Source organism: Lingula anatina, chromosome 7 (assembly GCF_051362555.1).
Source record: "Lingula anatina isolate TDL-2025a chromosome 7, LinAna3.0, whole genome shotgun sequence".
NCBI classification, from domain to species: Eukaryota; Metazoa; Brachiopoda; class Lingulata; order Lingulida; family Lingulidae; genus Lingula; species Lingula anatina.
This window is the reverse complement of record NC_141773.1, coordinates 30,212-56,537: the sequence shown is the minus strand read 5'-3', so window position 1 is coordinate 56,537 and position 26,326 is coordinate 30,212. Positions and strand designations below refer to the sequence as shown.

At 39.3% G+C, this 26,326-nt stretch overlaps 2 protein-coding genes and 1 non-coding gene across 4 annotated transcripts; 1 reads left to right on the top strand and 2 right to left on the bottom strand.

Annotated features, from left to right (window-relative positions):
* The first annotated feature begins 491 nt into the window (after positions 1-491).
* On the top strand, positions 492-4,538 carry LOC106163272 (uncharacterized). Its single transcript, XM_087017553.1, has 4 exons — positions 492-555; positions 3,356-3,454; positions 3,723-3,879; positions 4,141-4,538. The coding sequence occupies exons 3-4, from the start codon at positions 3,723-3,725 to the stop codon at positions 4,536-4,538; spliced, it is 555 nt and encodes a 184-aa protein (XP_086873679.1). The 5' UTR covers positions 492-555; positions 3,356-3,454.
* On the bottom strand, positions 3,968-11,914 carry LOC106163271 (uncharacterized). Its single transcript, XM_087017552.1, has 5 exons — positions 11,271-11,914; positions 8,722-8,900; positions 7,650-7,817; positions 7,251-7,397; positions 3,968-5,654 (listed from the first exon to the last, which is right to left on the bottom strand). The coding sequence occupies exons 1-5, from the start codon at positions 11,289-11,291 to the stop codon at positions 5,354-5,356; spliced, it is 816 nt and encodes a 271-aa protein (XP_086873678.1). The 5' UTR covers positions 11,292-11,914; the 3' UTR covers positions 3,968-5,353.
* A 2,088-nt stretch (positions 11,915-14,002) lies between these two features.
* On the bottom strand, positions 14,003-25,685 carry LOC106163274 (uncharacterized). Of its 2 annotated transcripts, XR_015335457.1 has the most exons (9): positions 25,349-25,679; positions 19,067-19,154; positions 18,647-18,817; positions 18,176-18,353; positions 17,578-17,860; positions 17,048-17,158; positions 16,666-16,784; positions 14,640-14,766; positions 14,003-14,426 (listed from the first exon to the last, which is right to left on the bottom strand). It is a non-coding gene; the product is annotated as an uncharacterized LOC106163274 (transcript). The 2 variants fall into 2 exon arrangements; XR_015335458.1 differs by lacking the exon at positions 17,048-17,158 and having other exon boundaries at positions 25,349-25,685.
* Positions 25,686-26,326: the final 641 nt, after the last annotated feature.

The window sequence follows — 26,326 nt, the reverse complement described above, 5'->3', positions numbered from 1 at the left end:
TATAGAGTTAAAAGTTTTAAAGTTTTGTACTGGTACCGGTACATCGTAAGACTCCTTTTTGGGATGCGACATGTGACATGTTAAAAAAACGACTTTCATATCCAGGGCTTAATAAAATTGCACAGTCAAGATAAAAAAATGTCACTTCCCTGAAGGCCTGTCACTGAATGCCTGGATCTTTTGTCCTTCTTTACACCACCATATCGCAATCTTTGAAGGTTACATCAACGTTGTTTTGGTATGTTTTTATTAGACATGGATTGGATAATATATACCGTAGAAACTGTAAACACCTCTCTATGTATTAATATGATCACTAGTAACAACTATAACACATGAAACCATTAACATGTTCAAATTAAATTAAATTAATTCAATTTTTGTAAAATGTCTTTATATTTTGATGTGAATGTGTGTAGATGATCAGCCCAGCTGCAGCATGAAGCACTGCAAACTAGCATATACAAACAACTAACATTCTTTCACTTCCAGACAGGTGTTCAACACTGCTTATACCTCTAAGTGTTAAGGAAGTGCAAAGCGGGAAAACAGCAGGTACCTTATTTTGGAAGGGTCACTGGTTCCGCAAGGTGCGGCACCTGGTGTGCGTGCGCATCTCAGCGCTGGAGCACATAAACTGCTAACAGTGGCGGTGGCGACCTCTCTCTCTATATATATACTGTAGATATATCAATGTTGCTGTTAATATGTTTTCATCTAATTGACACATTTAATATTTATCACAAAGGTAGATAAACATTATGTTGATGGCTTGTGTTCATGACTCGATGTAGCATTCTCACCGAGGCTCCGTAACTCGAAAGCATTGCGAATTGCGACCAAGTGTAAAGGTCCACAGAAGGCAGGTGATAAACTCACTCATTTACATCTTATGTTTATATAATCAGTCATCATTATCATTCACTTGGCTTCAGTCTTGCATGAATATTTATCATTCTCTGTTTAACTAAGTAAGCTTGGGGCAAATGCATATCTGATAAGTAGAAACTACTGCATTGCAATTAGTATTTAAATCAGTTGCTGCCACTGTGGCAGGCAGATAGATTCCCTGTAGATAATGTGTATAAATGCTGAATGCTTGGACTTAATAAGGGACTTTTTAGACTTGGAACTGAATATGTGAGTTCTGTGGTTATATTCCCTCTCCCATGCATCAGTGGCAGGTAAAATATTAGAAGAACCTGGGTAGGGTGGAACATGGACCCCTACACAAGCGCAAGCGTCTCTATTCCATAACTCGGGATTTACTCGCCCCATATAATAGCCTCGAAATAAAAGGTGATATCGCTATTCGCAATTCGCGATGCTTTCCAGTTACGGAGCACAGGACTCCGTATCTCGAAAGGTTCGCTATGTAGCGCACGTGCGCAAGTGTCTCGATTCCATGGCCCCGTGTCTCGAAATAGACTCGGTTATGGAATCGAGACACTTGTGCCCGTGCGCAACATAGCGAACCTTTCGAGATACTGAGCCCAGGGCTCGGAATCTCGAAAGGTTCGCTATGTTGCGCACGCGCTATAGCATAGCTAGCGTGCGCTATTTGCTAGTGCGATTGCACCCACCTGCTATCTCGAAGCCTTAGCAGACGCAACGCAATTATAACCTCAAACTCTACTAATATTCGATTGCCGCATAAAGTGAAGACGTCATAACACAATTACACAAAATGCAATTTTTTTCACCATGACGCAAATCAAGAGGTTGTTTTAATTTATAGGAATATCATAATAGCAAATACTGATATTTGAAGTATTTGACACCAATAAAATGTCAAAAAACAATTCAATAAGGGAAGCTTGGACTGACACAATTACTGACACACTGGTGAGTAGTGTTCAGTCTCACAATAATAGACATTGAGGAAGGTGACGGTGCGACCGAATGCTTTGTTTCTGCTTTTTCATTTTGTGTGGAAAATGACACTTTTACATTTATTATTATTATCAATAGACTACACAGATGAATGAAATGCACCAGAAAATATAAAATGATGTATGAAATGTTTAATTTTGAAATTTTCTGCATAATAAAACATGACTTTGGCATTCTTCACGTGAATATTTACCGCAAGTTTTTCTATCAGAGGTACCAGTGATTCAATCAATTAAAAGCTTCCATGTTTTTGTTATATGTTTTATTATATGCTATTATGACTAGCAACCCAAACTTGCCACCATGTTTAATTACATATAAGACACATTAAAATGACGAATTTTGCATTCGCAGAGGCCTTTGCGACTAGTTTGTATCGCCGCATATAATAGCCTCGAAACTAATGGCGATTTGGACATTAGCGCACGGCCGGGATTTGCGAAGCTTTCGAGATACGGGATAGCGCACGCTAGCCATGCTAGCGCAGGCGCTCAAAATAGCGATTCTTTCGAGATACGGGATAGCGCACGCTAGCCATGCTAGAGCGTGTGCGCAACATAGCGAACCTTTCGAGATTCCGAGCCCTGGTCACTGGGCAGCCGCTTGTTATATATTACAGTGAGGGGTTACAATTAGGGACTCCTTTCATCTTCAGATGACAAAACTGAAAACTCTCTCTCATTTTGGAAACCGAAAATGCTGGAGACCTCTTATTTTGCATTTTGTAGAACTTGTCAAGAGCAACACTGGTGGTGGAGTCCCTTTTAGGAGTTGTGCTAAATCAAAAAGTACAATGTCGCAATATTCAGTGGTGAAAATAAAATGTGAAATATACTCAAAAATTAGAAGAGATACGCTCATAGTTACTATTGAACTTGAATAGGAAGTCATTTACTAGCAATCAAACTGTGACCTTGAAATTGGACTTTGGCCTACTTTTCACCATGAACTGAATCTTGGACAAAAAGCATGACTGAACTTTGCAAATTTTCCGGCCCTAATATCTCCAAACCTTTCAGTGATACTCCCAGCTTTTATTAAACTTTAATAGGAAGTCATGCACATGTAGCAAGGTGTCTAAACCTGTCTGCCATGTACGGTACAGTTACGGGGAGGGTGCACGTACATGAAGCAACAAACACGTACCGTGGTATGCGTGAGTTCTGAGTTTCTTATCCCCAGCGTGTCATTTGAAAGCAACGTTTATTATTTGAAAGTCGAATGTTTGAAAAGATCATAGGTTAAACTACGTCACCTAGCATCTATTTCAACGGTCAAATTAAATGCAAATTAAGGTGAACAAACACACGTTTTATTACATGCACTAGCTGTTGTAACCACAAGGAGTAGGATATTCTATATCTCTGCATTCACCATGTTAATTATCAATCATCTAAGTCATATAATAAAGACGAGCATCCAACCAAGTCGGGGACAGACAAGAATTGTTCAACCTTCCCAGAGACTAGGAAATAACTTCAAACCCAGCTTTGTCCCAGACTCCTTGCCATGTCTCCGACCTGTTCAGAGATTGACGAACAAAACACTGCACCTTAAAAAAGTAAGTCAACTTTTGGTATGATCACAATACTTAGTTAATCACAAACTGTACGTGTGGGCGAAAACACCTGATGTTCTGAAATCAGATTAACAGTTTCTAAAATTAATTAATTTGCTTAGGGCTTACGTAAGATCAAAATGCAACGAAATTTTATATATAAATCTGTCTATTTTAGTCTAGAATATATACTTCTAAACCAAAACGTAAATACTCCATGTCCTGAAATGGGCTTGGTAAAACTTGTGTCATGTAACAAATGGTGTTTCAGATGCCAGAAGACTACCCGTTGGTGACCGGAGCAGAACATTGGAGAAGAAAAGTTAAAACTGTATTCCAACGGCTAGATTCCAATGCTGATGGGTACATTACTGAGGAAGACCTTGTGATTTCTGCCAAACGACACATAGAATATTTGAAGCTCCAAGGTAACTTCACTCTACTGGTACTCTATAGTTCGTTGAAGTGTTTTATGTGTATTAAATCGCTGTTATGTAAATGGGGTAACTCGGCCTATCCGAAGAGCACACGTGTAAACTCGTTTATTCACTTTCTAATATGTTGCACACATTGAAAAATTTATAAAATTACATATAATATATTATTAAGTGCTTATAACAATGTACTTTCAGTTATTGAATCATACAATGTAAGGATAAAAGTTATTGTTAAAGTTTTTCATTTCTTAGATGAACCAGCTGAACACATTCTAAACCTACGTCTTCACATGTGGTCGGCCCTTGCTGGAGATAAACCCAGTCTTTCCCAGGAGGAACACTGGAAGAACAACTTCTTCATCGTGAACCAAAGCCACTTTCGACGTGAATTATACTACATTATTGTCTCCACAGAGTTTAATGTCATGGATACTGATGGCGATGGTCTTATATCCAAGGAGGAACATGCTGCCTTTTTCTACAGCCATTACATTCCAACTAAATATTCGAAGTCCGTCTTTGATGTGATGGACTCCAACGCAGATGGTATCATCTCATTTCAAGAGTTCACACAGGCGTATGTAGAGTTTTGGTTGACCGAAGAACCAAACAACATTTGCAATGAATTCTATGGACCACTAGTTTATTAACTAATGAAACGGACAACGTACATTTCAAATGTCAGTTCATTTCATGTGTATCCTGAGTGCATACATTGCAGCCGTTTTGAGTTTAAGTTAAAGAGAGAAGATAACATAGATCACGTAGGTATTTAAGCGCCCAATATATGCATGTTTGAATTATGATTATATAACATTATAAAGTATATAATAAACTACTGTATTGATTTACCGTAGAGAACGAGCATTGTTCACGTTTATAACCCTACATTTCATACATGTATGTGTTCATTCCACATGCGGAAGGTGTTCTCGTATAAATACATGTTATCGTGCCGAACTCACAGCAGAAGCAAGAATATTGGCGGTTAACAGAGGTATAGAACCACTGGCTACTGGTGTGTCATGAGTACCCACACACCGTTAATTGAAGTATAAAATTAATAAGTAATAGAGGCGCGCGTTTGAAAACCTCATAATTACTATGTGCACATATATGTAACCGGTAAAGGTACAGGTCATAAAAGGGCCTGACGTCCATTGCTCCATCTGCCATGTTCAGGATGCCATGGCATTCTAAAGTTCTAGCCTGTCATTCAGAATTAAATCAATCAATTGAATAAAACAACGACATCAAATGCAGGGACGGGTCGAACTATGATACATCAGTTGAAAAGAAAATGTTTTTCAGCGGAAAAATCATATTTGCTGGCACAGAACACCTTTAACTGTCAACTGAAAATCGATGAAAATATTGATATTCATGATATGTGTCCTTCTGATAATTAATAGTATTATGTCACTTAATTGAATATAGTTTAATGTAGGTTAACATTGTTTTTGCTTTATTTCTTGCCGTTTCCATTGCCAAGGAAAGTATTAACAAAGTTCTGAAACTGGAACGCTGGCCCCTCTCCTGGTACTACAGGGTGGCTGTCAGAGGGGACCGGATACCAGGGGTCGGGACAGCTCCATGACTGTGTGTTTAAACTACAGCAGCAACCCACTGGAAACCGGATCCACTTCCAAGCAAGAGTATAGGTGGCAGCAGAGTTACCTTGGATGACCAAGATAGGCCTGTACCCCCACTCGGCGGCGCAAAATGAACAGATCCCGGCTTGGTGGCGGCAGTATTGTTCGAAAGGGCTGAAAATAAATATATGTGAACTTGAATCAATAACAACTTGTAATAATAGTTCAATATGGTATCAACAGGTCTGATGAGAGCCCTATTTTAAACACTGGGCGTAGATTTAGTACATTGATTGAGGTAGCGACTGCACGCCAAAATTAGTAGCAGTACGTGTTAGATGTATATGACATAATCGCATACCCTTTATATACCCTTTATCGCATATGTAAGACCAAAAAAAACTTATTTAACATGACATTATTAAAGTGGGATTACGTGTGGTATTTAGAAACTCGATGATGTTAATAATAACTGTATACAGACAAATCTTCAGTGCGTTATTGGGCCGAAGTAGTGCCATCACATCAAAGACGGACTTCGAATATTTAGTTGGAATGTAATGGCTGTAGAAAAAGGCAGCATGTTCCTCCTTGGATATAAGACCATCGCCATCAGTATCCATGACATTAAACTCTGTGGAGACAATAATGTAGTATAATTCACGTCGAAAGTGGCTTTGTAGGATCGAGAGTGTAAATTTCTATGGTAATTGGCGGTCATTTTGGATTTTTATGTCTCCCATGCGGGATTTTTGTCGGACTTTAAGTAATATTTTTTGGGAATCTCAGTGAAATGAATGTTGAAAAACATCTATTGCAATGATGTCCAGGAGAAACCCTTTTTGTGTGGACTATGTGTTGTTGTATACAAATCCTAGCAGTGGAAACCTTTAATTAAAAAATAGAAATCACACACTGTAGTAACACTAAATTGATAAATGCTTTGAATGATGTTGAGGTGTATCTGAAAAAATATCTTAAGCTTAAATTAGCTCCTTCAGTATTACTAACTATTTATTGAATAGATAAAGAGCCAAGTTATGTGACTGATGCATCAGAGGCAAATCGATTACCACACTGAAGGTCAATCAGGGTGAAATCAATTGTGCTAGTTGTGCTGCCAGTGATTGTGCTAGTTGTGCTGTTACTGGTTGTGCTAGTTGTGCTGCCACTGATTGTGCTAGTAGTTTATCCCATGCAAACGATAAATTTGTTTTGAATATGCATAAGAAGCCAGAAAAACGGAGCTAATGGCGCATGCGTGACAGGATGGATAGAGAAGATATACGCAAACAAATTATTGCAATGTCGCGTTTTACCACCATAAATAGGGTGGATGTGATCCAGACCACCACCAAAATGTTATCTTTTTTACGTGAATCCCGTTTTGACGTATCCTAAAATGTCATCAAAATCCATCCTTGACTTTTCGAGTTAGTCTGGTGAAAACCAGTCAAACGAACAGAAATAAAAAGACAAGGTAACCCGCAGACAGAGGTGAATACACTCTGCACACCCTAGATGGATAACCACCTTGACGGAAGTAAGGGTGGAAAGAAAGAATGGCGAGAAAACTGCATGTACATGGGGTGAAAATGAATATAAATGATGAAATAAAATTAAAAATGAATGTTATGAAAACTACCTGAAATAAAATATGGTATACGTTTTATTAAAAATCACTTGAAAAAAATCAATGAGAAGAAGCTAAACAAAGCTAATGATAAAAAAAGACTGATTATAATCAAACTCAAATCCTGATGAACGTACTAGCATATAGCAAACTTGACCCATTGTTCCCTGTTGTTAGCGGTGTCCTGGTACACGGGCAGCCAGTCGCCTTGCTTTGTGGACGGATCTTCATAGTAGACCCAGTATGGCTGCATCCAATACTCCCACTCTTCACATTCTGTCTGCCTGCAGACCACAGCAAAGAGATCATTAATAAACTTCGGTGTGATGAGCGCATGCAGGGTTTTCTCAGAAAAACTCGTAAGGCCGACACGCATAACTTGCGTTTCTGTGCCTTATCTCGGAACATTATCAAGTTTTCTCAGATCATATGAATTACATAATGAACAATATTATTCTGCGGTGTGAGACAACTGTTCAAATAAAATCTCCTTGCGACCACTTGTTAAACTCGTCAGATGGGGACACTTTACTTACCCTACGCCATACTGAAATGGCAGCGGGGCGGCGGCACCTATGGAACGCTTCTTCCTTCTTCCCGTCGTCTGTCTGGGGAGTACCGGGGTCTGGTCGCCCCTGGGAGGACCGCTCAGTTTTGGAGCACCACTTTCAGATAGGCCCGCTGCTCGAATTCTGCCCTGTTGTCTGAAATGTGTGGGAAGTAGATAACAAAGATTAAATGGCTTGCACATGGGAAGTTTTTATAAGGCTACCAGGGATGCAATTTTACCTGGATATTTAAAAAAGACAAACTCACAAAGAATATATTTTTACAGATTTAAAATTGTTATTATTTACTGTATTGTTTAGAGTTGAACGCTCACATTGCTAAGAAGGGTGGAGCGTTTATAAAATATTATTAAAATAATTTATCAGGCCTCAAACATGTTGAATTTGTCTTATTTGCTTAGAAGTGCCATCTCTAGGGTTTATGTGATTGAACTAAGAATGACGTTACTAGGGAGTGTGGGTATATTTTCATCACAGACTCTCCGTCTACGGCGTTGATAGCCACTTTTGATCTAAAAGGCTATCACATCTCCAATTCCATGTGTTTTTGTCTACAAATAACCACATCGCAGCCGTTTACCCTTTTGAATAGTGCTTTTATTCCAGATATCATATCTGACTTGATTTCTGGTACACATTCTTTATAATCTAATGTAAAACGTGCTGTAGTGAACAATATAAGACGCGTCAAGATAATATATATTTCTTAATGCTGCCGTTTTTCCCAGTAGATTCCACATTCCCTGTCTCAAGACACTGCGTTAGCGTGCACTGCAGATACACCTGCAGGCAGGCAGACAGATACATCACAAGATCAAGTGAACTCCTTCGCTCATCATTCTCAATGCTCCCGCAATTCCATATACGTTGCCACACAAGTTATGTATCACCAAAATTGTTAATTGCTTAAACAGAGACAACTAATTACTTTAAATTGGACTCTTGGTTGGACTATCGATTCCTTTTATAACATTGAATTGATATTTTCTCTACGTCGACCACGACAATGTACCCCCTTAAATCTAATGTTCACACTTACTGTGGGTGTAGCGTTCCCGTAGGCGAGTATACGGCGTTAGAACAAACCCCTGTCCTTCCGTCACTGATACCCCGGCCTTTCTTCACGTGTAGCAGCTGGCAGTCCAAGTTCACTTCATTTATGGATAACTTCCGTCCTTCTGTGCTCCCAAACACGGAGATGAGAAGAAATGTGTAGAGCTGGAATGAAATTTAAATCTGAAATACTCCAAATGGAAATCTCTTTTAAACTGTTCCATGCAATTAACGGTGTTTTCATCTCAGTTAATTGTCTGTAGTTTCAGGTACAATGCCGTCACTTCTTACCTGTGATATGATATTTAAGCAGCAAATTTAATTGTAAATCAGTTAATAAATTGGGGAACTAAAGTACAGGTCAGTCTAATCTCTGTCTGAAATAGCCCTAAAATACTTTGGACTTCAGTGCTTTTAGTTTGATAGGCAGCGCATTTAGCAAATGGGCCTCTAATAAAAATATCTAACCCTAACCCTATTTTTTCAATGGAAGCGTGTGTTTGTTAGGAGAATTCTGATGAAACATTTAATATATTCTACGGGTTTAAAGGGTCATTCGGCTCTATCCAGGTCCTGACTTTAAGTCCGCTTCATTGTCATCCAGTAGGCAGGTGTACCGTTAACCCTAATTATATTCATAGCCATAGCGCTAAAACACAGTCATGCTTTGGCGCGTTTCTATTGATAAAAGGAAATATTTCCATTCTGTTTACAATGCAGGTGTCTCTTTTCTTACAAAATCGGAAATTCAAAAGTTAAATGTGAAAATTTTGCAAATTGAGGAAATGATGAATGCTCTTTAACAGGGTGTTAAGCTACTAAATAATTTGTTTTGAAAGACGATCGCCATTTGCACATTCCATATTTTCTATTTAGCCTAATACATATTTTCTAAATGGCCTAATACATTGTACAATTCCTCACGCCATAAATTATTCCTATAAACCCTATATTTCTTCTCTTTGTTCCAAAGAATGCATTTAAACACAAACTACAGATAATACACATGCTGAAGAAAGTAAAAAAAACTACCCACTTGAAGTGACACAAAAGTTCGTCTTCTACAAAAAAAATAAATTAATAAAAAAATAAAAAAATTAAAAATAAAATAAAATAAATAAAAATAAATAATAATTAAAAAATCAAGCGTACAAAAGGCGTCGTGTTAAAGTTTTTGTACATTAAATGCAGACATATACACTGGAGGATGTGTGTCCAGAGGAAACGACTTCCATATTATTGTGCCACTCACTTTATTGTTGTGTAAACCCGCGTGGGCTCGTTAGACTTACATGTGAACGTCTCGAGGACGCAGGCAAATGCTGGTGTGCGTTCGCATGCGCATGCCCGGAGGGAGATCTAATGTTTTCAGCATGTTCAAAAACCATTTCATATGCTGCTTATATGTTCATTTTAAAACGCTGGAAACAGTCAAGCGGAAAAGAAATCATACAAAAGTTTGACCATCTTAACATTTCCTCAGATGGCTGAGTTCCATGCTCCGGTCACTGAGTGGAGCGGGGTCCACCGCAACCGTGACTTGACCCTTAGATGGCCTTTTGCATTTACACTCAGGTGTCTTCATATCTACACTGCAGGTGTAAACCAGGACACTGCTCAGCGTCTGCGGTCTTCCTCAGACTGCACACCTCTAGATCTATGTTCTAGCAACCACTCACTACGTGGCACCTCCTCTTACTGCGGTTTCCATGTTCCAGTTTTATTAAAATAATTGGGATAAACTGTGCTTTTAGCTTCCGGATTGATCAAATAATGTGGTCAACAATGGCCGAGGACAAATATGTAATCAAACCTAATCTAGGAGACCACAACCTTCGGTTTCAGCTCTTTTCTAAGACCCAGAAGTTCTTAACTGTTCATAGCTGTCATGGAAGTAAAGTTGAACGGAATTTGATAAAGGCATTGACGCTTATCCAGCACCCAACAAGACGCTGCGCTGCAGACTGTTGTTTGTTAATTGTATTTAAATATGGAATGTAAATTTGACGTTTGGCATTTAAAAGTCAAACGCGTAATGGAGTAAAAGCGTAATGGCCCATAGAGGGTCAAAATCCTGGCTATTAAAATAAAACAAGTAGTCTTTCAGCAAACCGTCATTCGTTCTCCTCAGTGGACCGCCATTAGAGCGAAAAAAAAGAATATATATATATATATAAACTTGGACCAGTGATTCGCTCAACGCTATGTTTACTAAAGAAAGTAGAGTATGCATCTTTAAATGGCAACATATTGCAAACTCAAGAACTTCTGCCTCAAGCGATGAAAATATCTGTCTGACAATAAAAGTGTATATCGGAAATTCAGCAATCTAGCTTTTACTAGTAAATACACTGGTCATATTTCTTTTTTCCTTCTCAATAGAAATTACAAGGGCAATATTAACTTCAAAATTAGTAACAAAAAGCATAAATATTCAAGCAATTGTCATTTTAAATTGTAATCTTTTGATACTTTAGATATGATTTGCTTTAATGCTAGCTAGCAGAATATTCATTTTCACATTATTCCACGTACCAGTTTCAGCATCCTTTCCATTGCTGGGCTTGATGTGGTCCCTGCTAAAATTTAGTCATTAAATAGGGTCAGGCGGCGCCTAATATGGTCAAGTAAAAACAATACGCGATATAGGTGAACGTGTGAAAATAAATGCCTTGCTATATAAAAATATTGGATGATGTTACTGAGCTCTGTCACTATTTTCCCGCAAAATGAGAATAGCAGTGTAAAGCATTTGAATATCAGTTGGTGAAAACAGAATTAATATTTTTGCTTACAAATTTCAAATAAAGCATTTTTACGAATCAAAACGGTAGCACTTGACAAGCGAGAGTCGATCACTCACCGTCTCCTGCGTTCTTCTGTTCGTCACTTAATGTCCAGATAGGAAGAGAATGTCAAGATTAACTATTAAACTGATGAAAAGCGTTTTAAATGACAAAGAAGGGTCAGTGAGGAAACTCCTCAAGCGAAAAATTTATTTCTGGCTTTTCTCAATTCACTGAAACTCATAAATATCATGCCATGTGACCCCGTGGCGTCAGTAGAAGCTACAAGCACAGTATGGTAGACATTTTACTGTTGTATCAAAATTACGATGACACTACAGAAATAAAACGAAGACTTACAATCGTAAAGAGTGCCACAATCGCCCTAACTAAGGTCTGGAAAGACAAAAAAAAAACATTTCTTTAAACACAGAGAAGCGATTGCTCAACTCTCTAGTTTTTTCAATAGCTTAATATGGCTCGGAATGTTGGGTGATGAGAAAATCAGACACGAAGAGATGAAGAAGTTTTGAATTATAGTGCTATCGACGTGTTCTTAGCATCACCTGAGTTACACGGACTACGGATGATGAAGTGCTGAGACGATTTGGATGCAAAAACAGAACTCCTTGACTTTCTCACAGAGAGAAAGCTTACCTTCATGGGACACATTCTGAGAGGCTAACAAATGGAAAAATTATTACTTATGGGGACAGTATACGGACCTCGAGGACGCGGTAGACCTAAAACGCGATACAGTGACGATCCGACGGACCTCTTTGGGTCCATGGTTCAAGCAGACAGAATGGCACAAAACCGTGACCAATAGAGAACTTTTGTGAGGGAGCCACGGCAGTTCGGCTCCGACCCAACCGTTAATGATGATGACCAAAGTTACATATGGCGCACGATTCCATGTAACTAATATAAATCACTACTGCCAGTTTCTTATGCGATTCAAGGAAAGTCCGCATAAAAAATGAGAAAAAAAATATATGTATCACTCGGTTAGCCAAAAATAATAAGTTTGAAACTGCACCTTGTTTAAACCTCCGACTCATTTAACCTATTTATCCACATCCCTCCAGTTAGTAAATGTCTGCCAAATGACGTAGTGATGTATGCGAGCAATGTTTTATTTCCCTCAAAAATTGAAAGAAGGTTATATACATGTAGATCAGGGAGATGAAGCAGAAAATATCCATTCAAATATAATTTCGAATAATATTTCAAAATATGAAAAGATTCCCAACCAGCACGTTCTAGACTACCTGTTGTTGGCCAGGTGCCATGTCTACTCCGCTGTGTGGCGCTGCGATTTCCCAGTAAACATGGAAGCTGCGGTCGACAGAACAAATATAATCATACGCAAGCTATCGTCGGATGAAAATTAATGTAGATTGGTGTGGAGGATGGTAATGAGAAATTTAACTAACTCAGTGTTTTGGGGAGCATTTAGGAGAGTACTGAGGCAGCACTATATTATAAGTGCGTTTCTTGCCACTTGGGCTCTGAACTGGATTGCGACGGAATCGCCACTTCTAGCCACCTTGGCGGCGCTCGCTGTCTGGACGGCAGCCAGTTACGGTATAGTTTGCATAGGACGCCGGACTCGGCAGAAATCCTATGAAGAAGGGAGACGTAATCTGTACAAGTATTATAACAGGGAGAAGACAGGGTTCTGGGTGGTGGAATATGCCGGGAAGATCATTGGATCAGTGGCTGTGGATAAGAGAAGTGAGTGTGTGGCAGAGTTGAGAAGAATAACAACAGAGCCGGGTTATAGACGATGTGGACTTGGGAAGGCACTTGTTGACACAGCACTGGAATTCTGCAGGAAAAACCACTATAAGGAATTGATCTTGACAACCTCACAATTTCAAACTGAAGCTCAAAGTTTTTACGAAAAATGCGGCCTAAAGAGAGTTGGGGTTATCCAGGTTCGCGGCATATATCTATGGACTCCTTACAATTTATACAAATTTAGTCATTCCTTTCATGAAAAGGGTGATTAAAACATTGTGTAATACAATATGATAAGAGCATGACTATGTGCAGCATGTAAAACTATACCTATGTTACAATTACAGCTGCCTAAACATATATATTTGCCTTTCGTATCTTATCTGGTTCATTTCGCTATGTAGGTTAGGTAGAAATGGACGTGTCTCCGTAAACCATGGTTTCACTTTACTAACAATTACACCACATTTACTGCGATATGATTGTAATCTTTGTTCATTTTTCATGGAACGCTAAAAACAGACAAACATTTGTTGCATACCGGATGACAAAAGATGGAATAGTCATGCGGTAAATTAACAAGATTTTGCGGTTTCTTAGATATATCGAGCCCGCGTATAACCAGCCACAAGCTCGTGAGGCTCACGTGATATGATGCATGCTGTCTAGCAGAGGAAATTGTATATGATATTCTGCTTGACTTATACCAGGTAGCAAAGAACATCAAGGAACCAGAAATAGCATTGCATCCCACAAAACATTTATTTTACGTTATCAGAAAACGACCACAATTGAACATAGTCGTTATTAAGCCTGCTTTTGGTCAACAGGATACGTACGTAACTTTAAATTAGGTCCGATAAGGTTTCAAACTGTCCACATATATCCATTCAAGCGCCCTCAGTGGAGACAGCAGCTTACAGAAATGAACGCCAGAAAGGTGTCCCGGTTTCGGTTGTACAGGTGTGACGTAAGCCGGTGACGTCACAATAAACCCTGGTGTTGCATTCCCTGGAAGATAACCAAGACCGATGGAGGAAAAGTTCCACTCTTCCACAGACTGTGACAGCACGTCGTCGCTGAATGCGATGTCTCTTCCGCGAAGACCGTATCTTATCTTGGCAATATTGGACGAGAAAGTTAAAGCTACCCGGAAGGCATCCTGTAACAAGAACAGTGATTTTAATTGGCACATGCCTTCTAGAATGTAGGATAAAGTGACCTGACCAGTTGTTTAGTGTCTACACGGTCGTTTTCATACTGAATCCTGATTAAAACCCTTCCATCTGGAGAAATTTAAATCAAACAATTTATACAGAAACAAAACAGACGTCACTTGAACTCTGTGTACACACACGTGTGTACATGTGTTTACCTGGTTAATACCCTTGCATGTGGTACTGGTGCCGTAGGTGGCGTTGGGGAGAAGGCGCCGTATGGCAGCTTGACTTTTACACTTGGCCTCGATCTCAACAGTTGCCATCGCAGTAATGGACTGAAATCTGTAGACAGAGATGGAAGTCACAGAATTTTTATCGAGGTTTATATATATTCATTGCTTTTCTTATAAGAGTAGCTTTATTAACTCAAAAATAAGTAACCGTTTATCATACAAATCAATTCCATATGAGAACCATAACATCAGATATATCGAATATATCAGATTTAGTGAAACGGACCATGCAGTCCCAGTATGAACAGCCCAATGTCATGGTCCATGATGTCCCAGTGTGAACAGCCCAATGTCACGGACCATGCTGTCTCAGTGTGAACAGCCCAATGTCATGGTCCACGATGTCCCAGTGTGAACAGCCTTATGTCACGGACCATGCTGTCTCAGTGTGAACAGCCCAATGTCACGGACCATGCTGTCTCAGTGTGAACAGCCCAATGGCCCACTACATGATGTCCCAGTGTGAACAGCCCAATGTCACAAACCATGCTGTCTCAGTGTGAACAGCCCAATGTCATGGTCCAAAATGCCCCAGTGTGAACAGCCCAATGTCATGGTCCACGATGTCCCAGTGTGAACAGCCCAATGTCACGGACCATGCTGTCTCAGGGTGAGCAGCCCAATGTCATGGTCCACGATGCAACAGTGTGAACAGCCCAATGTCATGGTACACTATGCCCCAGTGTGAACAGCCCAATGTCATGGTCCACAATGCCCCAGTGTGAACAGCCCAATGGCCTGGTATATATATATATATATATATATATATATATATATATATATTTATGTTGTCTCAGTGTGAACAGCCCAATGTACGAACCATGCTGTCTCAGTGTGAACAGCCCAATGGCATAGTCCAGGATGTCCCAGTGTGAACAGACCAGTGACCCACTACATGATGTCCAAGTGTAAACAGCCAAATGGCCTGGTCCACGATGTCCCAGTGTGAACAGCCCAATGTCACGGACCATGCTGTCTCAGTGTGAACAGCCCAATGTCATGGTCCACAATGCCCCAGTGTGAACAGCCCAAAGTCATGGTCCACGATGTCCCAGTGTGAATAGCCCAATGGCCCACTACATGAAGTCCCAGTATGAACAGCCCAATGTCACAGACCATGCTGTTTCAGTGTGAACAGCCCAATGTCATGGTCCACAATGCCCCAGTGTGAACAGCCCAAAGTCATGGTCCACGATGCCCCAGTGTGAACAGCCCAGTGTCATGGTCCACGTTGCCCCAGTGTGAACAGCCCAATGTCATGGTCCACTTTGCCCCAGTGTGAACAGCCCAATGTCACAAACCATGCTGTCTCAGTGTGAACAGCCCAATGGCCTGGTATATGATGTCCCAGTGTGAACAGCCCAAAGTCATGGTCCAGGATATCCCAGTGTGAACAGCCCAATAGCCCACTACATGATGTCCCAGTGTGAACAGCCCAATGGCCTGGTCCATGATGTCCCAGTGTGAACAGCCCAATGGCCTGGTCCATGATGTCCCAGTGTGAACAGCCCAATGGCCTGGTCCATGATGTCCCAGTGTGAACAGCCCAATGGCCTGGTCCATGATGTCCCAGTGTGAACAGCCCAATGGCCTGGTCCATGATGTCCCAGTGTGAGCAGCCCAATGGCCTGGTCCATGATGTCCCAGTGTGAACAGCCCAATGGCCTGGTCCATGATGTCCCAGTATGAACGGCCGTTCTTATCCTTTCGCAAACTAGGACACTTCCTCGGGAGTCCTATAAAACCTACCTCGGGATTCCTCTTACAATAACTACCGCAAAACTCTTCCTAGAAGTCTTTCTAGAATTTTTATTTTAAGTTATTTCAAATACATGTATAAAAAATAAAAATGTACAAACATTATGCTGAAATAAGTCTGCCTCACGTACACTACATAACTGTACATTTAACAGCTATTCATACACTCAATTCCTCCTAGAATATTTACCTTGGGATTCCTCCTAGAATTACTGACGCAGGGTTGAAAACCAACGCGCTGCTGCCATCTATTGTTAAGTTGGGAAATGTTTGGTTGAGGATTTCTGGGTAAACCACTTTGGACTTGATCTGAAATATAGTGATCATCAGTTAAAAATCTTTATCCATCACTAAATAAGTCAAGTTGTACACATGTACTGTACATTGTGGCAGAGTGACATTCTTCACTGACCATTACTTAGGCGTGACAAACATGCAACAATACCCAATTTAGGGCAAACAAGTCCCCCACCATTCCAGAGTAACCATTCATTCCTCCTTTTCTACATCTCTGGAAAGTTGTGTGTGTGTGTGTGTGTGTGTGTGTGTGTGTTTGGGACAGCATGTTTTACCTTTAATAGAGCTTTTGTTTTTTCCGAAAGATTTGCTATCAATTCTTGCGCATGCTCAGTCCATGGTGAATGTCCATTGTTTTCTTCAAGAGATGACAAAGACACGAATGGCTGGAAAACGCATTTCCTCCAAATCAGCACTTTGCAAACCTTGCATTATCGATCTTTTTCATTCCATTACGCACAATTACAATTTATGTTTTCAGCTCTCGACTATGTTAAACAAACATCTGAAGTATAATTTATCCACGAAGATGGACTTCAGTCCCGCGTGAGAGCTTGCCAAAAGGACCGTACGGTCTCTTCAGGCAATAGAGCCCGTATGATAATTGTAGAGTAGTAGCAAGTAGTCCTTATTGGACACTCAAATTAGTCGGTCCAACGAACACGCACTGTTCCTCTCAATTACCTTATGCTAATTTTCCTTTATCGCTCATACAAAGAAATTGCTATCGACACGAATATACATTAATGGGCTATGTTGTATCAGCATAATTTACAAACAAAGCTGGACTTTTTTCATGTACTACCTGAAAACGGTCATAATTATCCCGTATTTCCTTCTGTATCACTTTTCTAGCTTCCTTCACTCTGAACCGTGGTTGCCCAGTAACAGACACCATAAATGAAACCGTTGCCTTGGCAATCATGTCATGAGCTATGGCAGAATCCACTTCCGGTTGGATGTCATAATCTGTGACGGTATTTGGCAGTCTACCAGAAGCGAATTGACCATTGTTCACTCCGAGAAGAGTAACTATTGGGTGCGTCTGTAACACTGTGGCGTTTTGTTTAGCGACATCAATAAGCTGTCTAAAAGATATAAAATCACACACAAAAAAAATAAAAAGTTGTGTAAATATACTAGCCTTGTAAAAAAGTTGTTAGTACTTATCAATGTATGTAGGACACACGTTAACACCGTAAAAGTCCTTCTGTTTGAGTGCTTATTACATGTTGTTATTTACGCTGAGGTCTAAATTTAGAGAGAATATTACTTTTCACTCTCCAAATATATGGCCTTTTAAAATATTCTATAGCATACTTTACACAATTTCATGACAATAATCGTTGTTTGTTTTTCTTTTCTTTTTGGTCTTTATTTATTGTCTTTTCTATTTTGCTTACTGCCAGTAGTAGGCCATGCCGTTAATGCGAACGAGGCCGTCCAGGTCCCCGGATACAGTGAGAGTTGGAATCGCTGGTAACTTATCTCCAGCTATCTCTATCCAGCGAAAGGCAGCCAACAAGATCATGGCGGTGGCATTAGTCTTGTTCTCCTGTAGGTACATACTAAGATAGGTTCCTACACGGAAACGAATACAGCAGAATGGAAATAAAGAGATATGAACACTGACAGAATAAAGGAAGGGAGAATTCACATAAATCAGATTAGGTGAAGTAAATTGGATTAGTTTACAAGTTTTATTTAGACTCAAATATTCCTGAAATTCTGAAGAACGAAAATGGAAACACGAGTTCAAATACAGTGTTTTCTACAAGATGAAGAAAGTAAGGGTGTCAGGGTCGAAACATCTAAAAGGATCATATAAATACGGTACACTTAATGGGGTACTTCACGACAGTAAAATGTCTCACCTCCCATCTGATGTCCAGCCATGAAGACAGTGTTCGTTTTCATGCCAGCTGCTCTGAGGTCCGTCAGTGCCTGGGCAATACCTGGACCTACATTACCAGGAATCCCTGCTGGATAACCGCCTGAGAGACCGACCCACAGTCTATGTGGTGACTCCGCCTGCAGTCGCTTTGCTGGAACATGGAATGCCGTGACTTTAATGTGGAACGACCCAAGGTTAAAGAGACTTTTACATGTACACAACTACTTGTGGCTTCTTAATTTTTGGCGGCTAAAAATACATGCTTGAAAGATTACTATGCCTACATTAGCAATGTGGCGCGACATGCGTACAACTATGTACGGTTTCATATGGTTATTAAATAATATTTGAACCGAAGCGTGCAGTTCCACTGTTAGGGTTAGGATCAAACGATGCATACCCAGGGGTGTGTAGGCTTCCGCATCAATTAAAGCACCAGGGATGATGATGATACCGACTTCATGCCCGTGTTTTATAGGTGGCAGCACCTTAAAAGATAAACCACTTTCCAGCCTGTGCAGCACATTGTTGTAGTCCGGTGGCTTAAGGAAAAAATCGTGACACGGCGGATAAAAGCACCAAATTTGGCATGTAGTTACCTTTTGACAGTATAAATCAAATTAGAGCCGTAGCCCTCTCAAACAGTTTACCGTTTGGTCAAAAAATCCAAAATGGCCGCCAATTTATAGAATTCTATAGAAATATGTACATACCTATGTTGATTTTTATCAAATAAATTATTTCCCCAGAGTTTTCCACACCCTTATTACCCATTTTATTCATATATGTCTGATAGCAAACAAGTTCCCTTGGACTTTTTGAAAAAATCCAAGATGGCTGTCATATGCCATACAAACAGCCATAGGAATACTAGTGCACAACTAATACCAGCTAGAAAGACACGTTGTCCACTATCAAATTAAGTCTGTTTCTCAGATTTTTGTTACCCATATGTTTTGTTACCACATATGTTTGTGGTGAGTAACTACGAAGTGTTCTTGGGCATTTTGGAAAATCCAAGATGGCTGCCATGTGCCACAAAAATTCTAGTATACGGGGGATTTAACTAATGGCAACTGAAAAGATTAATTTTCCACTATCAAATTAAGTTTGTTTCTGAGTTTTTTCCACATCCATCCACACAATATGTATGTGGTGAGGAACTAACATGTATTCTTGGGCATTTAGAGAAAATCCAAGATGGTCGCCATATGTCATAGGAATACTGCTAGTATTACAAAGGGTTGGAAATAATGCCAGCTAGGAAAAACATAATTCATTATCAAGTTCAGTTTATTTTTTCAGTGTTTTACACATTATTATTACACTGTGATACATATCTAGCAGGTAATAAATGTGCATAAGATGGCTGTCATTAGCCATAGGAATACTACTGGAATAACAAGTACTACCAGGGTGAAATTGTGTTTGCTTATCAAGTTTTGCCCATCCTTATTAGTCCTATGATATATATCTGTTGGGTAAATAGTGTGCATCCTTGGATATTTTGAGAAAATCCAAGATACATGTATCTTCAATTTGACATGGGAATACTAATGGGTGGGTTTCAATTGCTGCTAGAGAGGCATATGGTTCACTATACAATTACATTCCCATGGGTTTGTTTTAAAAATAATATATTTTTTTCATTCCATTTATTATTACCCCTATGATGTATACCTGGTCTGTAGCATGTGTGTATCTTTGGGTATTCTGAAAAAAAATCAAGATGTCTGCCTTTTGTCATTAGAACATTCGTACACATAATCAAATAATGCCAGAGACACACTTAGTACAATTTAAATGTAGTTAACTTTAGATCGTATTTAAATGTTTTTCATATCCTATTTATCCTTATGAAAGGTTCTGTGTGTGTAGAAAGTGTATGTATCCTTGAGTACTATTCGGAGAAAACCCAAGATAGCTGCCAGTTGTCATAGGAATATATCATTCAAATGCACATAGGTGTCAATTAATGGAACAGTTCAGACATTGATTCCAACATGAAATAAAGCCGTTCAAACATGTTGACATCCTTATTAACCTTACTCTATATAAATCTGGTGTGTAGCAAGTGTGCATCTTGCGTATTAAAGAAAATTCAAGATTGCTGCAATTCACAATAGGATTAGTAGGCCTACAGTCAACTACTTCGGGTTCAATATAAAATGAATTTTGTTTCTTGGTATTTCCCACATTCTTTTTGGACTCTGAGATATCTATCTGGTGGGTAACAAGTGTGTACCCTTAAGTATTTTGACAAAATATCATGATTACCCTCATTTGCCTTAGAAGTGCCTAAAATCCAATGCACCAGCTTTCCTATGGGGAAAAGAAGGCCATCTTGGATTTCCCCAAAATGATCAAATATAGACATTAATTACCTAACAAATATGTATCATGGGTTAATGATAATAATAATAACAATAATAAAAATAATTAACAGAATAACAACTGAATTCAGCTTCATTTTATATGGAAGCCTATCTCTCCCAGGTATTAACTGAACCCCACCTTCTATGGCTAGTGGCAGCCATTTTGTTTTGTTTTGTTTTCAAAAAGGACACACATAACATTCTCATCACATATATTATGTGGATTAAAAAGATGTGGAAAATACTCAGAAACAAACTTAATTTATTAATTGATATCATATCTCCATTGCAGAAGAAGTCCTATGTGTATACTAGTATTCCTTTGATATGGCGGCCATCTTGAGAATAAACGTTAGTTACTTACCACAAATATATTATTTGTGTAATAAGTCACTCAGAAACAAAATTAATTAGATAGTGGGCAATGTATCTTCCTATAGTTGGCATTAGTTGAAAACCCTTGTACATGTTCTAGTATTCCTATGCCATACAGCGGCCATCTTGGATTTTTCAAAAAGTCCAAGGACACTCGTTTGTTATCTGACATAAATGCATAATATGGGTAATAAGGAAGTGGAAAACATTGAGAAAATACTTTATTTGATACAAATCAACATAGGTATGGATATATTTCTACAGAATTTCATAAATGGCGGCCATTTTGGGTTTTTTGGCCAAACGGTAACTTTTTTCCGTGGGCTACGGCTCTAATTTGATTTAGTATGTCAAAAGGTACCCACATGCAAAATTTGGTGCTTTTATCCGCCGTGTCACGATTTGGTCATTTTTTTACCCTAAGCCACCGGACTATTGGTAGCTACATATGTCATTATGAAAAAGCTCTAAGTAACTAACGACCCTGGTTATAAACTACAAATACTTGAACTTCTTGAACCAAGACAACTTGACAATTTTTTGCTAAGACTATCTGATATTAAAAAAAGATGGTTATTGACAGATATGCATGTATGGCAGACGACAAATGATATACAAAACCGGGGTTATTACTCATCCTTAAGGGGACTTATAGTAAAAGGACCAAAGTCATAGAAACAAAGCCCTGGGCTTGTAAGTTTTAATAAAAAATTAAAACAAACTTCCCAAAAGGCCAATTAAAGACGGGGATTAGGTACAGTGTCCAACGGATGACGCTCTGGCGCCAATTTGAGGGGGAAAATGCCGTTTTCGGTATTGGGATTTTCTCTATAACCAAGACAGCTATTCAAGTGATTCAAAAGGCCTCATAAAGCTGGGTGAAAGCACTACAGCGCGGTACCAGGGAATTGTCTTTAACTATTTACTTTTGATTTTATCATCTTTTACGTTAAATCAGCCCATATTTCAATGGGTTATTCACTTTAAAAGGCGATAACTTTCAAACAAACAATTTCCTCTTAAACCCCTGATATCATGCTGTAGTCCACATTCCTAACAACAATAGGTGCAACTTTTGTAACGATCGGTTGCTCAGATAGTGAGATATACTCGGCAGCGATTCACTTATCTCGTCAATATAGAAAGCTGTTAAAATATGGGCGGCGGTTTATACAAAAATGCAAAACACGATTAGTCGTCATCGTTATTAGATCAGTCGAAATGAAAACACGATTTGTCGTCGTCGTTATCAGATCAGAAGGCAAAATACGACTAGTAGTCGTCAAAACGCAACTAGTCATCAAAACGCAACTAGTCATCATCAAAACGCAACTTGTCATCATCAAAACGCAACTAGTCATCATCAAAACGCAACTTGTCATCAAAACGCGATTTGACGCCAGATGGCGCCCATTGTACGAAAATCTAGGCCAAGTCACATGATCCACAGTGATCAAAATGGCGGACGTTATTGAAGCAGCATTATCATATTCCTCGCTCGAACTCGAGAATTATCTCGAGTTCGAGATATTATTATATATATAATATCATTATTAGATTGTATGCGTAGAGATAATTCTCGAAATAATAAATAATTAAATAATTTATTAAATAATTTGGACATGTTATAAATTAAAAAAAAACAAAAACACACACTTGTGAAGCACTGCTTTATTGTTGTACTCATTTCACAAGTTCCAGATATTATTATATATATAATATCATTATTAGATTGTACGCGTAGAGATAATTCTCGAGTTCGAGCGAGGAATATGATAATGCTGCTTCAATAACGTCCGCCATTTTGATCACTGTGGATCATGTGACTTGGCCTAGATTTTCGTACAATGGGCGCCATCTGGCGTCAAATCGCGTTTTGATGACAAGTTGCGTTTTGATGATGACTAGTTGCGTTTTGATGATGACAAGTTGCGTTTTGATGATGACTAGTTGCGTTTTGATGACTAGTTGCGTTTTGATGACTAGTTGCGTTTTGACGACTACTAGTCGTATTTTGCCTTCTGATCTGATAACGACGACGACAAATCGTGTTTTGCATTTTTGTATAAACCGCCGCCCATATTAAAACAGCCAAAAACGTTCACAGGTTGGTTAACAGGGCTTATTAGTCAAAATGCTTAGCTGGCAAACTTACCTGTTATCGGTTATACGATCAGATGGAACCATTGCTTATTGTCATCTAAAAATATTTTGTTTGGGTGCTTTGAAGGGGCAGAAAATCGTGCTTTTGTTACATTTTCCGACCACTCGTTAGGCATGTAAGCGTGTCGCCACTTTGATTGACAGCTCTGGAGAGGGTCCTAGCCTAGTGATGCCCCGTAGGGTGTCAAGGATATGTAGAAGGAAGCACTAACAAAGGCGATTACGTTTAACCGCAATTAAGAGGTGTGAAGTTGCATTTGATCGTTTCAATGGCTCTTCCTCGGCAATCGAGTAATATTACCTGAGAGATTCCTTCTTTGTTATCGGCAAAGTGATCAGATAAAACTGTGTCGAGAGCAAGTGTCCGTCACTTGTGTTAACACGAGTTTTTTTGACGGGTAACGCTGCAGGATTATTTTGCACGACACTTGGTAATCGTCAGATCAACGGAAAAATCCAGCGATTATCTCATAGCAGTATTTCTCAAAATGCCAGCTAAGATAAAGGGGAGACGCTCAGCTGCACAAGAATCAGCGATAAAAGTGGCTGAGAGAAGGCTTTTGAGTGAAACATTAGGACAAAAATGTTGTTTTTCACTTTTTATTACAAACATGTAAAATGTGTTGGTTAAAGTATTTTGTAATACATAGTGTAGGGCTATTTCTTTACAGAGTCTGACTTTTAAAAGGTCAAATAAGATTTTTATTAGAAGTTGACTTTATCCAGTTTCTATCACTTGGTTATAACATTCATTTTTTGTAATTTTTTTTATACAGAAGCAAGACATTGGGCCGGACGGATGCCATTACAGCTTCCCAGCAGATGTGCTTTCTTTTATCAGGGCAAACATACCCAACCAGGTGAAAGCTGAGATTAGACAGGTAAGATAAGGTAAAATTTCTTATTGCAAGTGTACAAACCTTTATCCAATTACAAACAGGGTTTAAAGTAAAATATGTTGGCATTGTATTTTTCAACACAACGACGCCGCCACACACACGACAAACACACGACTTGTTGACACTTTCTAACAACTGTCCACTGTGCCAAAGCCTGTACCCAGTAGCTACGGTTTCTTCCTCGCGATCACTGTCTGAAGACTCCGAGGGCTGTTCTAAGTCTTTCAGTATCTTACGAGCGCTCGCTCCAGGTAGATTCTCTCTCTCGTCATCCGACTCAACAAATACCGGTTTTCCCCAACCGCCGCGCATACTCTCTTTCAAAATTTTCTTTCTTTCCTCTGGAAATGGCTTTTTAACACGAACTTTTCTCTTCCCCATAGCGTACTTGACTTCTTCACTGCTTAGCTGATGTAAGACTTATGACCTATTACCGCACACGTAATCGGCTTATAACTCATTACCTATGCTCCGCCCCCCTCATGGCAACGGCCCTTAGCAACAGAGGCGTGGCTTAGTTGTCAGCCTGACTGGGGCGCGTGCCGGTTGAAAAACTCATCAAAAGACACATTTTGCGGTGCAAATTCAAAATAATTATTACAGCCAACGTTAGATACCTTTTTGATTAATAGAAACACACAAAAAACTCAAAAACATGATTTTAAGCGTAGTTAACCCTATCTGTCCCCTTAAAGACACTTCGAATAACAAAAGATACTCGCCCACAACCATGTACATGATTGCATGTTTGTGCATAAAAGTAGAAAATCAAATGTTTATATTTTCTTGCCGTCAATTCATGAATTATTAAGACTCGACGGAAACAATAATTAATGTGAATGTCGGTGGAATAACCTGAAAGCGACTTACCTTCGTGTTGAACCCATCAACAATATCGCAGACAACAAAATAACATAACAGCAAGGCTTGCCAATGTGGCGCCATAACTAGTATACCTGTATATGGGTGTTTGGTATATCTTTGCTTTGTGTGATGATAATGTGTCAATACAGTATGTATCTGGTATAACATATATTAGAGATATTGGTGTCATTGCTGTTTGCACACAGATAACTGTGGACAATCACACATATCAACGGTCACACTGAGTGGGGATGAAAATGGCGTATGTACATGCCGTTGTCATGGGCCTAAAACAATGGTCATCTCTAGTGTTTAAAGTGCATCCAATGGCCAGGGCATAAATTAGCCAGCGTCTGTGCTATATGTTATGGGCACAGTTAGACGCAGAGAGCCAAGAAATGTTGTTACTCCGGTTACCATGTATGTTAGGTGCACTGTGTGTAATAGAGACTAAATGCCAGATTTATCTTGTATGTTAGGTGCACTGTGTGTAATAGCGACTAAATGCCAGATTTATCTTGTATCTTAGGTGCACTGTGTGTAATAGAGACTAAATGCCAGATTTACCTTGTATCTTAGGTGCACTGTGTGTAATAGAGACTAAATGCCAGGTTTACCTTGCATCTTAGGTGCACTGTGTGTAATAGAGACTAAATGCCAGATTTACCTTGTATCTTAGGTAATAGAGACTAAATACCAGAATTATTAATCTACTCAACGTACTTCCATCTTGAAAGCTCAAAAGTTTTCATGACTTTGAGTGAAAATGTCTTCATCGCCGAAGAATTATCTTCAACAAACGTTGCTGAGTTTGTGCGTCAACATAGAGAACGGTGCTTATAACAAAGATGACATTAACATAAAGGTGCTCATATCTAGAAGGATCTTCAACACAGAGGTGTACATAAATGGGTTATCAAGGCAGTCTTGCGGTAAGAAAGTGCTACAGTAGGTGTGCAAGAAGTCATATTTTATTTGCAATAC

Coding starts and splice junctions, on each gene's coding strand:
- LOC106163272 (XM_087017553.1), top strand. CDS start 3,723: ATGCCAGAAGACTACCCGTTGGTGACCGGAGCAGAACATTGGAGAAGA. Junction 3,880..4,140: donor AGAATATTTGAAGCTCCAAG/GTAACTTCACTC, acceptor TTCATTTCTTAG/ATGAACCAGCTGAACACATT.
- LOC106163271 (XM_087017552.1), bottom strand. CDS start 11,291: ATGGAAAGGATGCTGAAACTG. Junction 8,901..11,270: donor TGGAAAGGATGCTGAAACTG/GTACGTGGAATA, acceptor ATTTCATTCCAG/CTCTACACATTTCTTCTCAT. Junction 5,655..7,250: donor GTCAAGTTTGCTATATGCTA/GTACGTTCATCA, acceptor ATTTATTTTCAG/CCCTTTCGAACAATACTGCC.